Genomic DNA, 15,920 nt, shown 5'->3' with positions numbered 1-15,920 from the left:
TTTGTAAATATAAATTGAAAACTGAAAACAATGGTAAAAATGTCGTAAAATTAACAAATAATTAAATAAGTTACCAACATAAGAAATGACTTATCAAAAGATTTTTAGGCTATGTATGGTTTGATTTTTAGAAAAAAAATTTAAAAATTAAAAATTAATTTGGTTAAGAAATAAAAAATAAAAAATAATTATCATTTTTATATAATTTTATCTTTCAAGTTGTTAGAAATAATTTTTTACAAATTAAATTGAAACAGCCATACGTATGTATATAACCTGCCGAAAAGTTAAAATGATAATTACTTTTTACCCTTAAATGATAATTATTTTTTATTGTTTATTTCTTAACCAAATTAATTTTTAATTTTTTAAAAGAATTTCTAAAAATCAAACCATATATGGTCTAAGAATCTTTTGATAAGTCATTTCTTACATTGGTAACTTATTTAATTATTTGTTAATTTTATAACATTTTTACCATTTAAAGCCTGTTTGCTAAATCATTTCATTTTCAGTTTTCAATTTATATTTACAAAAATTTAAAAAATTATCATAAAAATTTGTTTGATAATTTTTTTTGGTTTATAAATGGTTGTCTCAGTTTGTAAATTTGAGAAAAAAACGTAAATTCAAAAAATAAGTTTACGTTGATTTTTAAACAGAAATTTAAAAAATTTACTAGCAAATTTTTTTTTCAATTAATTTTGTTTCAAATAATTTTTTTTCCAATTAATTTTTTTTGGTAAATTACATTGACACCACCCTGAGGTTTATGTTTATTACAGTTCACCCCCTCACCTTTTGGAAATTACATCTCCCTCCCTGAGATTTAAAGTTTCATTACAGATTCCCTCCCTCAGCAATTTAATTTTTTTAAATACTAATTTTTCTCTCATTGGGTAAATTACATTGACACCCCTTATATTTTAGAAATCACAATCCCCTCTTTAAGGTTTAAAGTAGCATTACCAATTGCCCTCTTGGTTAGTATTAGTTGGAAAAAAAATTCATTGAAAAAAAAAATTAATTGGAAAAAAATTATTTGAAAAAAAAGATTAATTGAAAAAAAAAATTGTTAGTAAAGGTTTTAAATTTCTATTTAAAAACCAACGTAAGCTCATTTTTTGAATTTACGTTTTTTCCTCAAATTTACAAACTGAGACAACCATTTATAAACTAAAAAAATTATCAAACAAGTTGTTATTACAGTTTTTAAAATTTTTGTAAATATAAATTGAAAACTGAAAACGAAATGGTTACCAAACAAGCTTGATGGTAAAAATGTCGTAAAATTAACAAATAATTAAATAAGTTATCAACGTAAGAAATAACTTATCAAAATATTCTTAGGTTATGTATAGTTTGATTTTTAAAATTTTTTTTTAAAAAATTAAAAATTAATTTGGTTAAGAAATAAAAAATAAAAAATAATTTTTATTTTAATATAATTTTTATCTTTCGAGTGGTTAGAAATAATTTTTTACAAATATAATTGAAACAGCCATACATATGTATATAACCTGCCCAAAAGTTAAAACGATAATTATTTTTTATTTTTTATTTCTTATTCACACTTTTTCACTCTTTATTTCTAAATGTGAATATATATATATATATATATATATATTTAATCACACTCCTAAATAGTATGGTTGTATAAAACATTTCAATTTAATTTTTATATAAAGTATACTATACAATTCGTGCCTTTATTCTACCCATACCCATACCCATACCCATGAATGAGAGAGACGACTCTTCCATTCCCCATTGAATTTCACAAACACGCATGTCCCTTCTCCTTCTCCTTCTTCTTGCCTTCTGTTTCTGAAACGAAGCCCTGTTTCATCAGCTCCAAACCACCATTGAAGTTATTCACAGCTCCGAACCACCATTGAAGTTACTCAAATTTGTCTTTTAAAATCAAAAACCTCTTGGAATTTCTGGTGAGTTCTCTATTTTTTATGTCCCTTCTGTGTGTATATATTTATGATTTTGGTTATTATTAGTGGAATTTTATAGATATAGGTTTTTATGCCCCTTCTGTGTGATATAGGTTATTATTAGTGGAATCTGTAGGTAAGTTTTCAATACCCCCCTTTCCACGTTCAAGCTGAGTTCCTATGCCTTCATTAGACTCAAAGAACTGATGCTTCGTATAAGCTAAATAGATGCAACGCAAAATTCTAGATCTAAGTTGGAATGTAAGCTCTTCCTTTCTGGGAAATCTTTATAGTGAATCATCGTCAATTACTACACATTTCAGGGTGTACTCAGAGAAACAATAAAGCATGCTAAAACTTGTCATGTGTGAACATTTTAGAATATGGGTGTTGAGGAAAACAATTAATTACTCCCAAAAAGGACTTGCATAATAAGACAAGGAGTTGGACTAATTAATTTTCTTCTCTGTATGTGTATTTATCCTCTTGTGGTATTGGATATGGATATGTATTTGATTGGTCTTTTAACTTGTTGGGTGTATTGTATTTGTATGTATGCTAAGGATGTGTATTTGGTTGGCTTCTATATATTTTGGAATTTGCTTTTCTGTTCTTCCGTCGGTTCTTAATTATAGAAACTTGCTATGCTTGGATCATTTGAAGGTTGCTATCCTTCCTACTCGAACCAGACGAATGATGATTGTCACTCTTTGCAACCAGTGGTTAAGTGCCGAAATAGCGAAACTCACTACTCTATTGGCCTCTGTTAAGTGTCATTATACATATTTATTTTATAAATTTTCCTTTTCACCAAAGTAAAATTAAATAAAAAAAGGTTTGTTGTATCAACTTATCCATGTCATTTGTATCGATGGGTGTCCTGTGTCCAAGCACATGCAGCATTGCATTTAACATTGAAGTTCCAGATTAGCTGGTTAGACTAGTGAACCAGAAATTCCCATTCAAATTGGATATGTTTTACATGGCTAGAAAGGGTAGATAGAGTCATGTTTTTCTTTCTCTATTTTTTTATGGTTTGGAAGGTAATAAGTTATGAACGTTAATTTTTCTTTGTTTTTGTTAAAGGTGACTTGTTTGCTCTGCAACACTTTCAAGTACTGATTCTATAACTCTATTAATTTAGAACATTTAGCAAAAAGGTTGGAGTTGATGAAGCTTCATTTAGTATTGGTTGGTACTTTGTAGTTCTTAACTCTAACTTAGATAGTTTATGCTGTTTGGTTGAGTTTTCAGAATTTGTTTCTAATTTTTTTTTTCAAAAACAAGTTCAGTTGAAAAAAATTAAAAAATAATCATTATTTTCATATGTTTTTCTCTTTATGGGGCATAAATAATCTTTGAAAATTTTAATTTTTTTTAACGGTGTATTTAAAAAAAAAAACACTAGTTTCTAGTTTTTCAAAAAGATTTCAAAAAACAAGTTTTGGAAACTCAATAGAATATGTAAGGAAAAAGTTTTGCATGTCAAAGGTGAGGCATGAGCTGTTGTGCTTGGGTGCTTAATGATTTGGTCCCATGATGAGATGGATGTAAGCAAAAATTCATTTATCTTTAACTTGGAGATTGATATATAGAGAGAACAAAATTGTCTGACCTCTCCAAAAAAATTCATTTATGAAAGGCTTGCTTTCTTAAAAAAAGAATTATTTTGTTTGGGTGAACCACATAAATCTCTTATGTTTCTTGTTTGAGTGTTTGATCTTCTTGTCCATTTTTAGATTAATTGTGTGTGTGATTGTTTACCCAAGTCGTGGAGATTGGTATTATTTATTAATTCCATAACAGAATCTTCACATGCTCATTCATGGGATCTATGTTCAACACCTTTTTTGTTTTTGTTTTTCAGTTTTGCTTGATCATGCTTGGTTGTTTATAGTCCTTGGTTGTTGAGGTAAATGAGGGAAAAAATATAAAATAATTAAAAATTATAATACCTAATAATTTTAAGATGTAAAATTGTATAGCATAGGTGATGTTGAGTGCTATCATGCCTACCCATTTCGAAAGTTACACTCTGTGTTATTGCTCCTGCTCCTCAAATTGGTACAGCAACTATTCTTCAATTTCCTAAAAAATTGGAAACTTTTCTTTTATCTGTAGAGATGAATGGAGGGAACCACAGTCTCTGTGGATATTCTCTGCATATCCTTTTGTTTACCGATCCCTTCGTCTTTGTCTTTGTTACTACTATCAGATACTAGACAAAGCCTTCTGTTGACTCTTTAATCCATCTAGGGGTAATCTTTAACATTAAACTTTAGTGCTTTTTATCAACTCTTTATGTGATAATTTGATAGGTCAATGTGAATGGACCTGCGGGTCTGTATACTTTACTATTTTTATCAACTCTTTATGTAACCAAAATTGCTACATGTACAACAACCTAGCCAAAACTATAAAATGCCGTAACTACATAGCAAAAAACCTTCAGCAAGTAGCAAAGATCACTCCAATAACTCAGAAGCTGGTAAGAAGTTTCGACTTTCAAGCACCAACAATGATTTTCCAACATTGACGACCTTGCTAGTGCCGATTTTTTTGCAACATGGGCTACTGTATTTTTGTGAAGAATTCAAATTAGTACAATTCTGTTTCAGTCATTTGTTGTACTATTTCTTGACAAATTTCTATATAGGTAACTTCAACTATATATAGTATATAGTCTTTTACACTTGTGAATCACACATTTTCCTAAAACTTCTTGTTATGCTAAGGCTTTTAATCTTGCATTATTATGGGCATTTTAGAGTCATATTTCTATAACTAGCTTCTTGTTTGGATAGGACGGGTTTGATAATATGTTTATCAGTTGTTTGATGAAATGGTTATGTGAGATTCTGAACATATAGTCCGAAGCAGTGGCTAGTAGACAAGTTCTGTTGTGCTTGTGAGTTTGTTTGTTTGTTTGTCAAAAAATATTTTCCAAAACGAAATTGCTATTATGCTATACATACCATCATAATTTTTGTACAAGAGAGCATTTTCATTTAAAATATTCACGAGTAAATATTATGCATGGCAAGGCTCTGTCACATTTCTTTAACACAAGTAAATAAATTGAGATGATAAAATACCAGTGTTTTTTATTCACAAAATTTATCTGGAAAATAACTAGGAAAGTTATCTCAAATCCATGAGAGGTTTGGTAGAAAATTTGGTAAATCATTTGGGTTTCATAACATTTTTCTTTGGAGTTTGATTCATTTTAGATTTGGCTTGGCAACTAAGAGATTTAACCTTTTAACTTATTTATTTATTTACATATTATAAGAAATTTAAAAAATACTAAAATAGTCAATTTTTACAAACAGCTCTTAGTTATTTAAATTTAGAGAGATTTGATCAGAATTTTCTCATAATAAATTTTTAATACATTAAGGACATGCACAAAAAGTTTTTTTAATAAGTCTAACAAATATCACTATTATCAAAATATTAAATTTTAAAATAATATAACTTTTGATGTAAATGTTGATTTTTAATAAAATTAATATTTTTAGAATTCTCTTATTAAGATCTATCAAATAAGATTTATATAATTATTACTGTTAAAATTAATGTAAACAATGTTACTCTGTTTGATAGTAATATGTTACTCTATGTGATAATTACTCTATTTGAGAATAACATGTTATTTTGGTTCACAGTAACATGTTTCTCTGGCAATATTGTCCACGAAAGGGAAAAATAGAAAAGAAAAAAAAGATATTTTATTTTGTTCTTATTCAATTATGTGTTTTCTCCTTAGAGGATTATGAAAATAAATAAATAAATTGGGTTTTCTTTTCACCAAACAATGATCCAATGAAAGGATTTTGACTAAATTACTCTTAAATCTATCCATTAATTCAGATTTAGGTATGGATAAGATAGCATTTTTGGATAAAATATGTAAACCACCACCCATGTTTAATGGATGAAAAAAAATCCTTTTGCACTCCACATTATGAGCTTTTTTCTCTCCTTCATCTTGAGCTTCACCCAATCCCACCATTGTTTATACTTTACGAAATTGTTTAGACTTTATGGAATTATTATTTTTTTCTTTTTTTGACTTTGCAATTATTCATAGATCAGATAAATTATTTGTTATAAGATCTTGTATTTTATTTATTTATTTCTTGCAAGTTTGCTTGAGGCATTTAATGTTCTATCAAAGAAATTGTGCCTTATCAATGACATTCCTTTAAGGTTATCAACTGTGTAGCCTCTAGTTTATTATTTTATATTCTAATTTCTTTGTTGGTATAGGTATTCAAAAATACATTTAAAATGGACAAATCTTGAATGTTCAAGGATAGAAGATCAAAAGACTATGAGAATGGAGTTGAACAATTTCTTAATTTTGCTATGATTCGTGCAAGTGATCTTCAATCCATACGTTGTCCTTGCAGAGTCTGTGGAAACTTGAGAAGCCAACCTATTCGAGAGATTAGAAATCATCTCTTTTTCAATGGTGTTGACCAAAGTTATACCACATGGATATGGCATGGAGAAGCAGTCACTAGTGGGACATCACCATGTTTAAATGAACAAGATTTTTCCCAACAACAATTTGACCTGTCTCCCACAGACAATGTAGCTGAAACAATAGAAATGGTTCAAGATGCATACGATCATTGCACGGCTGATCCTGAAGTGTTCAAGAAATTACTTGAAGATGCCGAAAAACCATTGTATCCAGGTTACACAAAGTTTACCAAGTTATCTGCATTGGTTAAACTGTATAACTTCAAAACTACGAATAGCCTATCTCACACTGGGTTTTCAGACCTACTGACGTTGTTGGGTGATATGCTGCCATTGAACAATGAAATACCATCATCCATGTATGAGGCTGGGAAGACGTTTGCTGCATTGGGAATGGGATATGAGAAAATACATGCATGTCCATGTGATTGCATACTCTATAGAAAGGAGTACAAAGATGCAACTTCATGCCCTACATGTGGTACATCCAAATGGAAGTTGAAGAAGAATTCCACTGAAATAAGAAAGGATGTGCCTGCAAAAGTTTTATGGTATTTTCCACCTATCCCAAGGTTTCGAAGGATGTTTCAATCAGCAAAAATAGCGAAGGATTTGACATGGCATGCTCACGAAAGAGATTATGATGGCACAATGTGTCATCCAACGGATACTCCATCATGGAAGTTAGTAGACCACAAGTGGCCAGATTTCGCTGTAGAGCCAAGAAACATTCGATTAGCTATTTCTGCAGATGGAATAAATCCACACAGTTCCCTTAGCAGTAGGTATAGTTGTTGGCCAGTTATAATGATTACCTACAATCTTCCACCGTGGTTATGTATGAAGAGGAAATTTATGATGTTATCATTGTTAATATCAGGTCCACAACAACCTGGTAATGACATTGATGTTTACTTGGCACCACTAATTGATGATTTGAAAATGTTGTGGGAGGTAGGTGTTGAAGCTTATGATGCTTATAAAGAAGAACACTTCAGGCTGAAGGCTATTTTGTTGTGGACAATTAACGACTTTCCAGCATTAGGTAATTTGAGCGGTTGTACTGTAAAGGGAAATTATGCTTGTCCAATTTTCAGTGAAGGAACATGTTCTCACAGATTAAAATATGGTAAGAAGAACACGTATGTTGGCCATAGAAAATTTCTTCCACGCTATCATCCATATCGAAGGCAAAAAAGGCTTTTAATGGTGAGCAAGAGTTTGGATTAGCCCCAATACCATTAACTGGGGAGGAGATATTAAATACGGTTGAAGGGTTTGTAACCATATGGGGAAAGAAAAATAAAAAAGCATTACATGTTGGTGGTACAAAATGTTGGAAGAAGAAATCATTATTCTTTGATCTTGAATATTGGAAGTACTTACATGTTCGACATAATTTGGATGTTATGCATATTGAGAAGAATGTGTGTGAGAGCCTCATTGGTACGTTACTTAATATACCAGGAAAAACAAAGGATGGAATTAATTCTCGCCTTGATCTTGTAGAAATGGGTTTGCGTGAAGAATTGGCACCACAAATTGGGGAGAAGCGAACATACTTGCCTCCAGCATGTTACACATTGTCTAAGGAGGAGAAAAGAAGAGTATGTACAACATTATTGGAATTGAAGGTTCCAGAAGGATACTCTTCAAATTTGGGAAGTCGTGTATCAATGCAAGATTTGAAACTTTATGGTCTAAAATCACATGATTGTCATGTATTGATGCAACAGTTACTACCTATGGCAATATGATCTGTGTTACCTAAGCATGTGAGACATGCCATTATCAGGTTATGTTTCTTTTTCAATGCTATTTGTAGCAAAGTGGTGGATGTGGGAAAATTAGATGAGATTCAAAAAGAGCTTGTGGTCACATTGTGTTTGCTTGAAAAGTACTTGCCACCTTCGTTCTTTGATATCATGGTGCATTTGACAGTGCATCTTGTTAGAGAAGTTCGACTTTGTGGACCAGTTCACTTTAGATGGATGTACCAATTTGAGAGGTTCATGAAGATCTTAAAGGGTTATGTTCGTAATCGTAATTGTCCTGAAGGTTGCATTGCTGAAAGTTACATTGTAGAAGAAGCTGTTGAGTTTTGTGCAGAGTACTTATCTGGAGTGGATGCAATCGGGATTCCTTCTAATAGGAACATGACAGTTGATGATGATATAGAAATTGGAAGGCCTTTATCAAGTGGTTATGTTGTTACTGTTGATCGTAATGAATGGGAGCAAGCACATCATTATGTGTTAGAAAATACAAGTGGCATTCAACCATACATTGAGTAAGAATATTTCATGTACATTTTTGTATAATTGTATTCTCACAAGTTAGAGATTTATCTCATAATATATTGCTTTATTGATGATTTGATAGGGAGCATATGGTTTGGTTGAAGCTAAAATATCATCGTCAATCACAAAGTCAAAAATGGCTACAAATTGAGCATAATAAAACATTTATGTATTGGTTTCGTGAAAAGGTATTGGGGTAATTCAACATTTATCTTTTTCTAATAGCAAATATTATTAAGAAAAAGTTACCTAACTATTCAACCATATGCAGGTCTCAAAGGAATTAAGTGGCCAAAATAATATCTCAAATAACCTGAAGTGGATAGCACAAGGACCTCGATTGGATGTTATAAAATTCCCTGGCTATATCATCAATGGTTGTCGTTATTACACAAAAGATCGGGATAACTCACGAGTTAGCCAAAACAGCGGGGTTAGTTTAGTGGCAACAACAATGCATGTGACAGGTTACAAGGATAAGAACCCAGTGTTTACTGATATGAGTTACTATGGAGTTATTATTGAGATATGGCAACTTGACTACAATATGTTCAAGATTCCGGTATTTAAGTGTGATTGGGTTGACAACACAAAGGGAATTAGAGTGGATGAGTTGGGTTTCACATTAGTTGAGTTAGGGAGGATAGGCCATAAAGACGATCCCTTCATTTTGGCTTCCCAAGCTAAGCAAGTTTTTTATGTACAAGATCAACTTGATCCGAGATGGTCAGTTGTGCTAGAACCTCCTCAAAAACAATATTCTTGTGAAAAGGATGATGAGTTCAATGATTTTTGTATAGAGCATCATGGCTTTACAAAAGTTTTGCCAGAAGTTGAATCATTAGATGTGGTTGATGATTCTATGTCATCTTACATGCGAGGAGATTGTGAGGGAACTTGGCTCGATTATCCATGATGAAAAAAAAAATGTCTTTGTAAGAATGTATGTCTAAGTATTGTATTTTCATGTTAAAATGTTTGACTTATATTCATTTTCTTCATGTCTTTATATTTAATTGTCTAACTATTTGACATTTTTTCTTAAATTTTTATTTTATTTTATTCACAGGATGGATACTTCTCATGTCCTGCCTACTGATGGAGAGGATGCATGGTTACCAGCAACAGAACCAACATCTAATAAAAGAAAAGGCAGAGGTTCGACAACATTACCGGATGTCATAAAGGATAGGAGTTCTGGTGTACGAAAAGCCATTGACTATGACGAGAATGGTCAATTGATTGGAAACAATTCAATCAAATGTTCAAGCTATCATGGGGTGTTGGCTCGCACAATGGTTCCGATATGCTATAAAGACTGGTTTGAGGTGCCAGCTGAACTGAAAGAAAAATTATGGAGTTGTGTGGAGGTAAGTAAGACACTTAAACATGTATTTAAGTGCAATCAAAATTAGAATTTTATAACGTTATATTTTTTGACTACTCAGTTAACATACAAAGTGGATGAAAGAAGTAAGAAAAATGTGTTATCTTCAATTTGTTCAAAATGGAGGACATTCAAGAAAGAACTTACCAAGTACATACGTGAAAACAAGTCCAATCCTGAGATCATATCAAACCCACCAGCAATTTATGGATTCATTGAACAAAGACATTGGGACTCATTTCTTGGAAGGTGACTATCAGAAGAGTTTGAGGTAAAAATAATCAAACTTTAGTTATTTAAAATGTTAGTATTAAATGCTAGACCCATCAAACTTCGTATTGTAATCTTGTAAATTTTATGTTTTATTTTATGACTTATTCACCTAAAAAAAATATTAAATGCTATACATTTGGATTAATTTTGTGTGTTACATTTTCAAAGATTTTGAGCCATGTTCAGAAATGGAGACGAAGTCAAAATAAGTATAACCATAGAATTAGTTGAAAGGGCTATGCTCGCTTTCAAGAAGACTATGTAAGTGGTTATAAATTTTATTATTTAATAACAATTTTGATATCATTATTTTGAAAAATTGATGTATGTTTAATTGACAGAAACGTATGACCGGATCTACTGAAGATTTGGACAAAAGCATTCTATGGAAAAAGGCTCGTCAAAATAAAAATGGAGAATATGATGACAAGACAATTATGGAACAAGCTACGAGAATTGTAAGATATTTGTATGTGCTGATTGCATTTATTTTATATTATCTTGACTGTTCATCTTTCTTATATAGTAATGTATTATTCTAGGATGAGTTGACCAAACAAAAAAGTGATGGGAGTTTAAAGATTGAAGGATGCAATGACATTCTGACTATGGCATTGGGTACTCCTGAATCTTCTAGTCGAGTAAGGGGTGTAGGAAATTCTGTCACACCTAGCACCTACTTTCACTTGCCTAGACATGGGAATCAATCACATTGGGAGAAGAAGTGTAATGATCTTGAGGCAGTGGTGGTACAATTGCAAGCTAGGCTTACTGCAATGGAACAACAAATACCATATACACCAGAATCTAAACATGTTAGTTCAAACATCTTAAGAAGTGGTTATGAAGGAAATTTTCAGCCTGATTTTCTCTTAATAGAAAACAGAGTAAGAACTAAGGATGACATTCCACCCCAAGCTCTTACCCAAAAGATTATAAAGTTGTGTAGCATTTAGAACACCTAAAGTTATATTTTTTAATACTGTTAGTAATTTTATTAGTGCTTTTGTTGTTATCTGTGTGTTTGTTATAGAGCAAATGTTCAAACACATTGAAAAGTGGTGGTAGAGGCAATTTTCAGCATGATTCTTTATTAGAAGAAAATATGGTGAGAACTAAGGACGACATTCCACCTCAAGATCCTAAACAAAATAAGAGAAAGGTGTGTAGTTTTTATCTATTGATGTTATAATTTCTAATATCGTTAGTGATATTATTAGAAGTTACATTTTTAACTTTGTGTTATAGGGCAAACCATGTAAACTCGCGATAGGTTCCATTGAAAATATTGTTGCTCATGGTACGGTGTATGAGAGAATTGAACACAATGAAGCCATTCATACGGTGCCATTAGGAGAATCCAATGTACGTGTGTCTATTGAAGTTGTTATTCAAAAAGATGCCCCTCTTCCTATACCTATCCCAGATGAGATGCTTATTGTTGGAGAAGCAGTGGGATTTTTTGTTGCTTGACCCAAAAATCTTGTATTGGTCGGTGATGAGGTAAAATATTCAAACTTAAAAACTTTATTACAATTTCTTAAAGTTAAAGTTGACTTATATTTGTTTATTTTGAAAATTTTAAACTTAGGGAGCTTCAATTAATGTTGAATGTGGAAAATATCAAGAGTCCATTCAATCTTTTGTTTCATTAGTTGAGCATATCAAGTATGATGAAGCCATAGACATTCCACTAGAGAAAGACATATTTGGGGAGGAGATCAATATCCAACTTCAAAGAGTAGACATGGAGTACATATGTCATGTAAAAGAATTATCTGTTACATGTATCATGTTGTACATAAGGTAAGGAAATTTGCTACATCAATAGTTATTTCTGCAGATTTTATGAATTACGAATTTAATTAAAATTTGTTTATTTTATTAGTCATCTCCATCAAGTGTTGAAGGCTTCCAATTGGAGGAAACAATTTGTATTTGTTAACCCTTGTGTCGTTAGTGGAAAAACTATGGCCGGGGAGAAATCAAAATCAGTGTTGCTTGCAAGAAGATTAGAGGAGGCTATGCTAGAACAATTGGTTTTAATTCCTTATAATATTGGGTAATTATCTAAAACTATTTATTTCATGTGTTCAAATGATAATAAACTTATTAAGCTTATACTTGTGACTTGTTCAATTGTAGGTACCATTGGATATTGTTAGTCATTGATCTAACATTGATGATTGTGTACTTACTTGATCCGATTAATTCTAAAATAAACACAAGCTTTGAAATTGTAATAAACACGTAAGTTTGGCTAGTTCGTACATTTTTAAGCAATTTGAGTTACTCTAAAAATATTTTGACATTTGGAATTTCTTTTGTAAAGTGCTTTGAAAATTTATGAAACTACCCAAAGGAGGAGGAGGACCAATCCAGTTTGGAAAGTAGTTCAGGTAATCAATATCATTTTCTCTAATTTTATCATACTTATATTATGTTAATGATTATTCAGCTTGATCATGACACTTTATATATAGTTTCTAATAATAATGAAAATGCTTTTATGTAGTCCCCGCAACAACCTACAAACGCGGAATGTGGGTTTTATGTAATGCGGTATATGAAAGATGTCATTACAGATCAAAGCATCCTAAGAAAACAAAATGTGAGTTAAATTCTAAACTTTTATTACGATTATATTCATGATACTTGTACAGCTTCTTCATTATCAAATTGTTTGTAAATAACCTCTTGTAGTTCAATGGAAAAAAGACTTACACGGAAACTGAACTTGATGAAGTGCGAGTTGAATGGATTAATTTCGTACTAAAGAATATGAGTTGAAATCCAATGTAAGTATGATATAATTTCCATTCTTTAAATTACTAATCAACAATTTCTTTAGTTGGTAAACAATATATAATCACTTCAAGATTTCATTTTAGATTTGTTGATTCTATTTATATTTGATTTTATGACTTTAAAATATCTGCTCATACATTGAAGATTTTCATTTTGGATTTATTGATTCTATGTATATGTCATATTTATATATGGTAATCCAAATATTTTATATTAGTAACAATCAAAGTTGTTATTCATTTTCTATTGATGCAGGAGATGAAGAGTCAGTGTGGTGAGAAAATGTTCGATTTTGTCTTTTGTAAGTCTCTACAAAAATATTAAGTTTATTCATATGCTTCTAGCGGTTTCTGAATTAATTTGTGTTTTTATTTTTCAGGCCAGAAATTTATTGGAGAAATGCAAAATGTGGTCAAAGAATTCAACAACTTAGTTTTTTCTAGTTTTTATTTTTTTTTATTTTTTAATATATGTAAGCACAGTTAAAAACTTTTTACTAATTATTTTGTATATACTTTTTGAACATTTAACTTTTATTTATGAAATATATGACGTTATTCCATTCCATATACGGTTGTGATTCAAAATATAGTATATAGTGTGTATTACATTCTTCAAATGCATATAACATGTGACTTTATCTGATTATTAATCACGTATTTTATTAGATATTAATCACACTTAAAATCTGTGATCTAAATGTTTATTATCACAGGTTTTATTAGTTATTAATCACACTTAAAAGATGTGATCTAAATGTTATTAATCACACTTAAAAGATGTGATCTAAATATTTTTAATCACACTTAAAAGGTGTGATCTAAATGATATTAATCACACTTAAAATGTGTGGTCTAAATATTTTTAATCACACTTAAAATGTGTGATCTAAATATTATCAATCACACTTAAAAGGGGTGATCTAAATGTTTTTAATCACACTTAAAAGGTGTGATCTAAATCTTATCAATCACACTTAAAAGGTGTGATCTAAATATTTTTAATCACACTTAAAAGGTGTGATCTAAATGTTATTAATCACACTTAAAAAGTGTGATTAAAAATGACCCCTTTTAATCACACTCCCAAATATCATATTTTAATAAAACTAAAAAGGTGTGATTAAATAACAAACATCACACAAAAAAAGTGTGATCTTTATCTATTTTTGTAGTAGTGTTATGCAAATATCTAGAATGACCTCAAAAGTTATAATTACGATAAAAGAGCTAGGACTTTTATGTCCATACATGTTTAAGTGCACATGCTACTTAGGTGCCCCATAGTCACATTGCTCTCTATCTGTATGTAACTCAGCAATTGATTTTTTTTGGAAATTATGGTCTATCTGGCCTATTTTATTTTGTAGCCTGCACCAAAGTTATCCTGCACCTGCAACACACTTTTAAGCCAACATGTTTGTGATTAAAAAATAATATGGCAGGGAAACGATGAAGCTAGCAGAATTGTCTGCAAGCGATAAACTATAGGGCTTCCATGGATCAAAAGTGGTAATGTCTTCTTCATATAAATTGACAATTATGAATAATCTAAAAACAGATAGTGTATCATTTAAGATGAATCAAGTGGTATCAGAGATTCTTGGTTTAGTAGTTCTAAGAGTTCAGCTATTTGATTTTCTTTTGATAATGGAATGTGCAAGTATTGGTAGTTGTCTTTCTCATGCTTTAATGATATAGTTTGTTTTATGCATGCATCCCTTTCTTCATTGGACTTCTTGTGAAGTATGCAGTTTTCATTAGTTAATTACACATTTGTATAATAGTATGATAACTACAGTTAGATCTTGCTTCTTCTTTTTTTTCTTTTCTCTCTTTTTTTTTTAATTTTTATTTTTTATGGTACCATTCGTTTTGCAAGCATGACTACGAGTCAACAAGTCTTGCTTAATTTATCAATATGGAGGAGTAGAAGACCCCACCTTAGATGATGAAGAATGGTTGCAAATATTTGAAATGCACTCAAGGTATTTGCACAATCAACATGCAATTGCATTTCTTTTGTAGAACATTAAATATTTGAGGTGGATAAACATTTAGATCACATCTTTTAAGTGTGATTAATACCTAATAAAACATGTGATTAATAATGAGATAAGATCACATGTTATATGTATTTCTCATCACAGTTAATGTGTGTGATGAAAAAAGGGTTCGACATATTTGAAGAATAATCAATATTATTTTTGTATATGCATTTGAAGGATGTAATGCACACTATATACTATACTTTGAATCACAACCACATATTGAATGGAATGACATCATATATTTCATAAATGAAAATTAAATATGTTCAAAAGTATATACAAATGAATTAAATAAAAAATTGTAAACTATGCTTACATATATTAAAAAATGAAAAAACTTGAAAAACTAAGTTCTTGAATTCTTTGACCATATTTTGCATCTCTCCAAGAAATTTCTGACCTGAAAAATGAAAACACAAATAACTTTAGAAACCGTTAGAAACATATGAATAAACTAACTATTTGTAGAGATTGTTCTAGTCTTACAAAAGATAAAGTCCGACTGATCACACCCCTTTAAATGTCTTAACATTAAATACCTCTAGCATGACATGAAGCATGTAAAAGCAAAATGTCACTTTACCCACAGAAATTGCAAGTTTAATAGAAATTTAACTATGACCAACAACTTAGTTATTAATCACACTTAAAATATGTGATCTAATTGT

General features: G+C 30.5%; 1 protein-coding gene and 1 pseudogene across 1 annotated transcript; both read left to right on the top strand.

The window, feature by feature from the left end:
- Positions 1-6,236: 6,236 nt before the first annotated feature.
- On the top strand, positions 6,237-9,650 carry LOC114304448 (uncharacterized; annotated as a pseudogene).
- Positions 9,651-10,942: 1,292 nt separating this feature from the next.
- LOC145822084 (uncharacterized) lies at positions 10,943-13,526 on the top strand. Its single transcript, XM_082918675.1, has 10 exons — positions 10,943-11,337; positions 11,430-11,556; positions 11,643-11,897; positions 11,986-12,200; positions 12,283-12,456; positions 12,540-12,644; positions 12,727-12,793; positions 12,910-13,005; positions 13,098-13,163; positions 13,458-13,526. The coding sequence occupies exons 4-10, from the start codon at positions 12,142-12,144 to the stop codon at positions 13,524-13,526; spliced, it is 636 nt and encodes a 211-aa protein (XP_082774801.1). The 5' UTR covers positions 10,943-11,337; positions 11,430-11,556; positions 11,643-11,897; positions 11,986-12,141.
- Positions 13,527-15,920: the final 2,394 nt, after the last annotated feature.

Source organism: Camellia sinensis, chromosome 3 (assembly GCF_055761805.1).
Source record: "Camellia sinensis isolate YWXY chromosome 3, ASM5576180v1, whole genome shotgun sequence".
NCBI lineage: Eukaryota > Viridiplantae > Streptophyta > Magnoliopsida > Ericales > Theaceae > Camellia > Camellia sinensis.
This window is presented reverse-complemented; position numbering and strand designations above follow the sequence as displayed.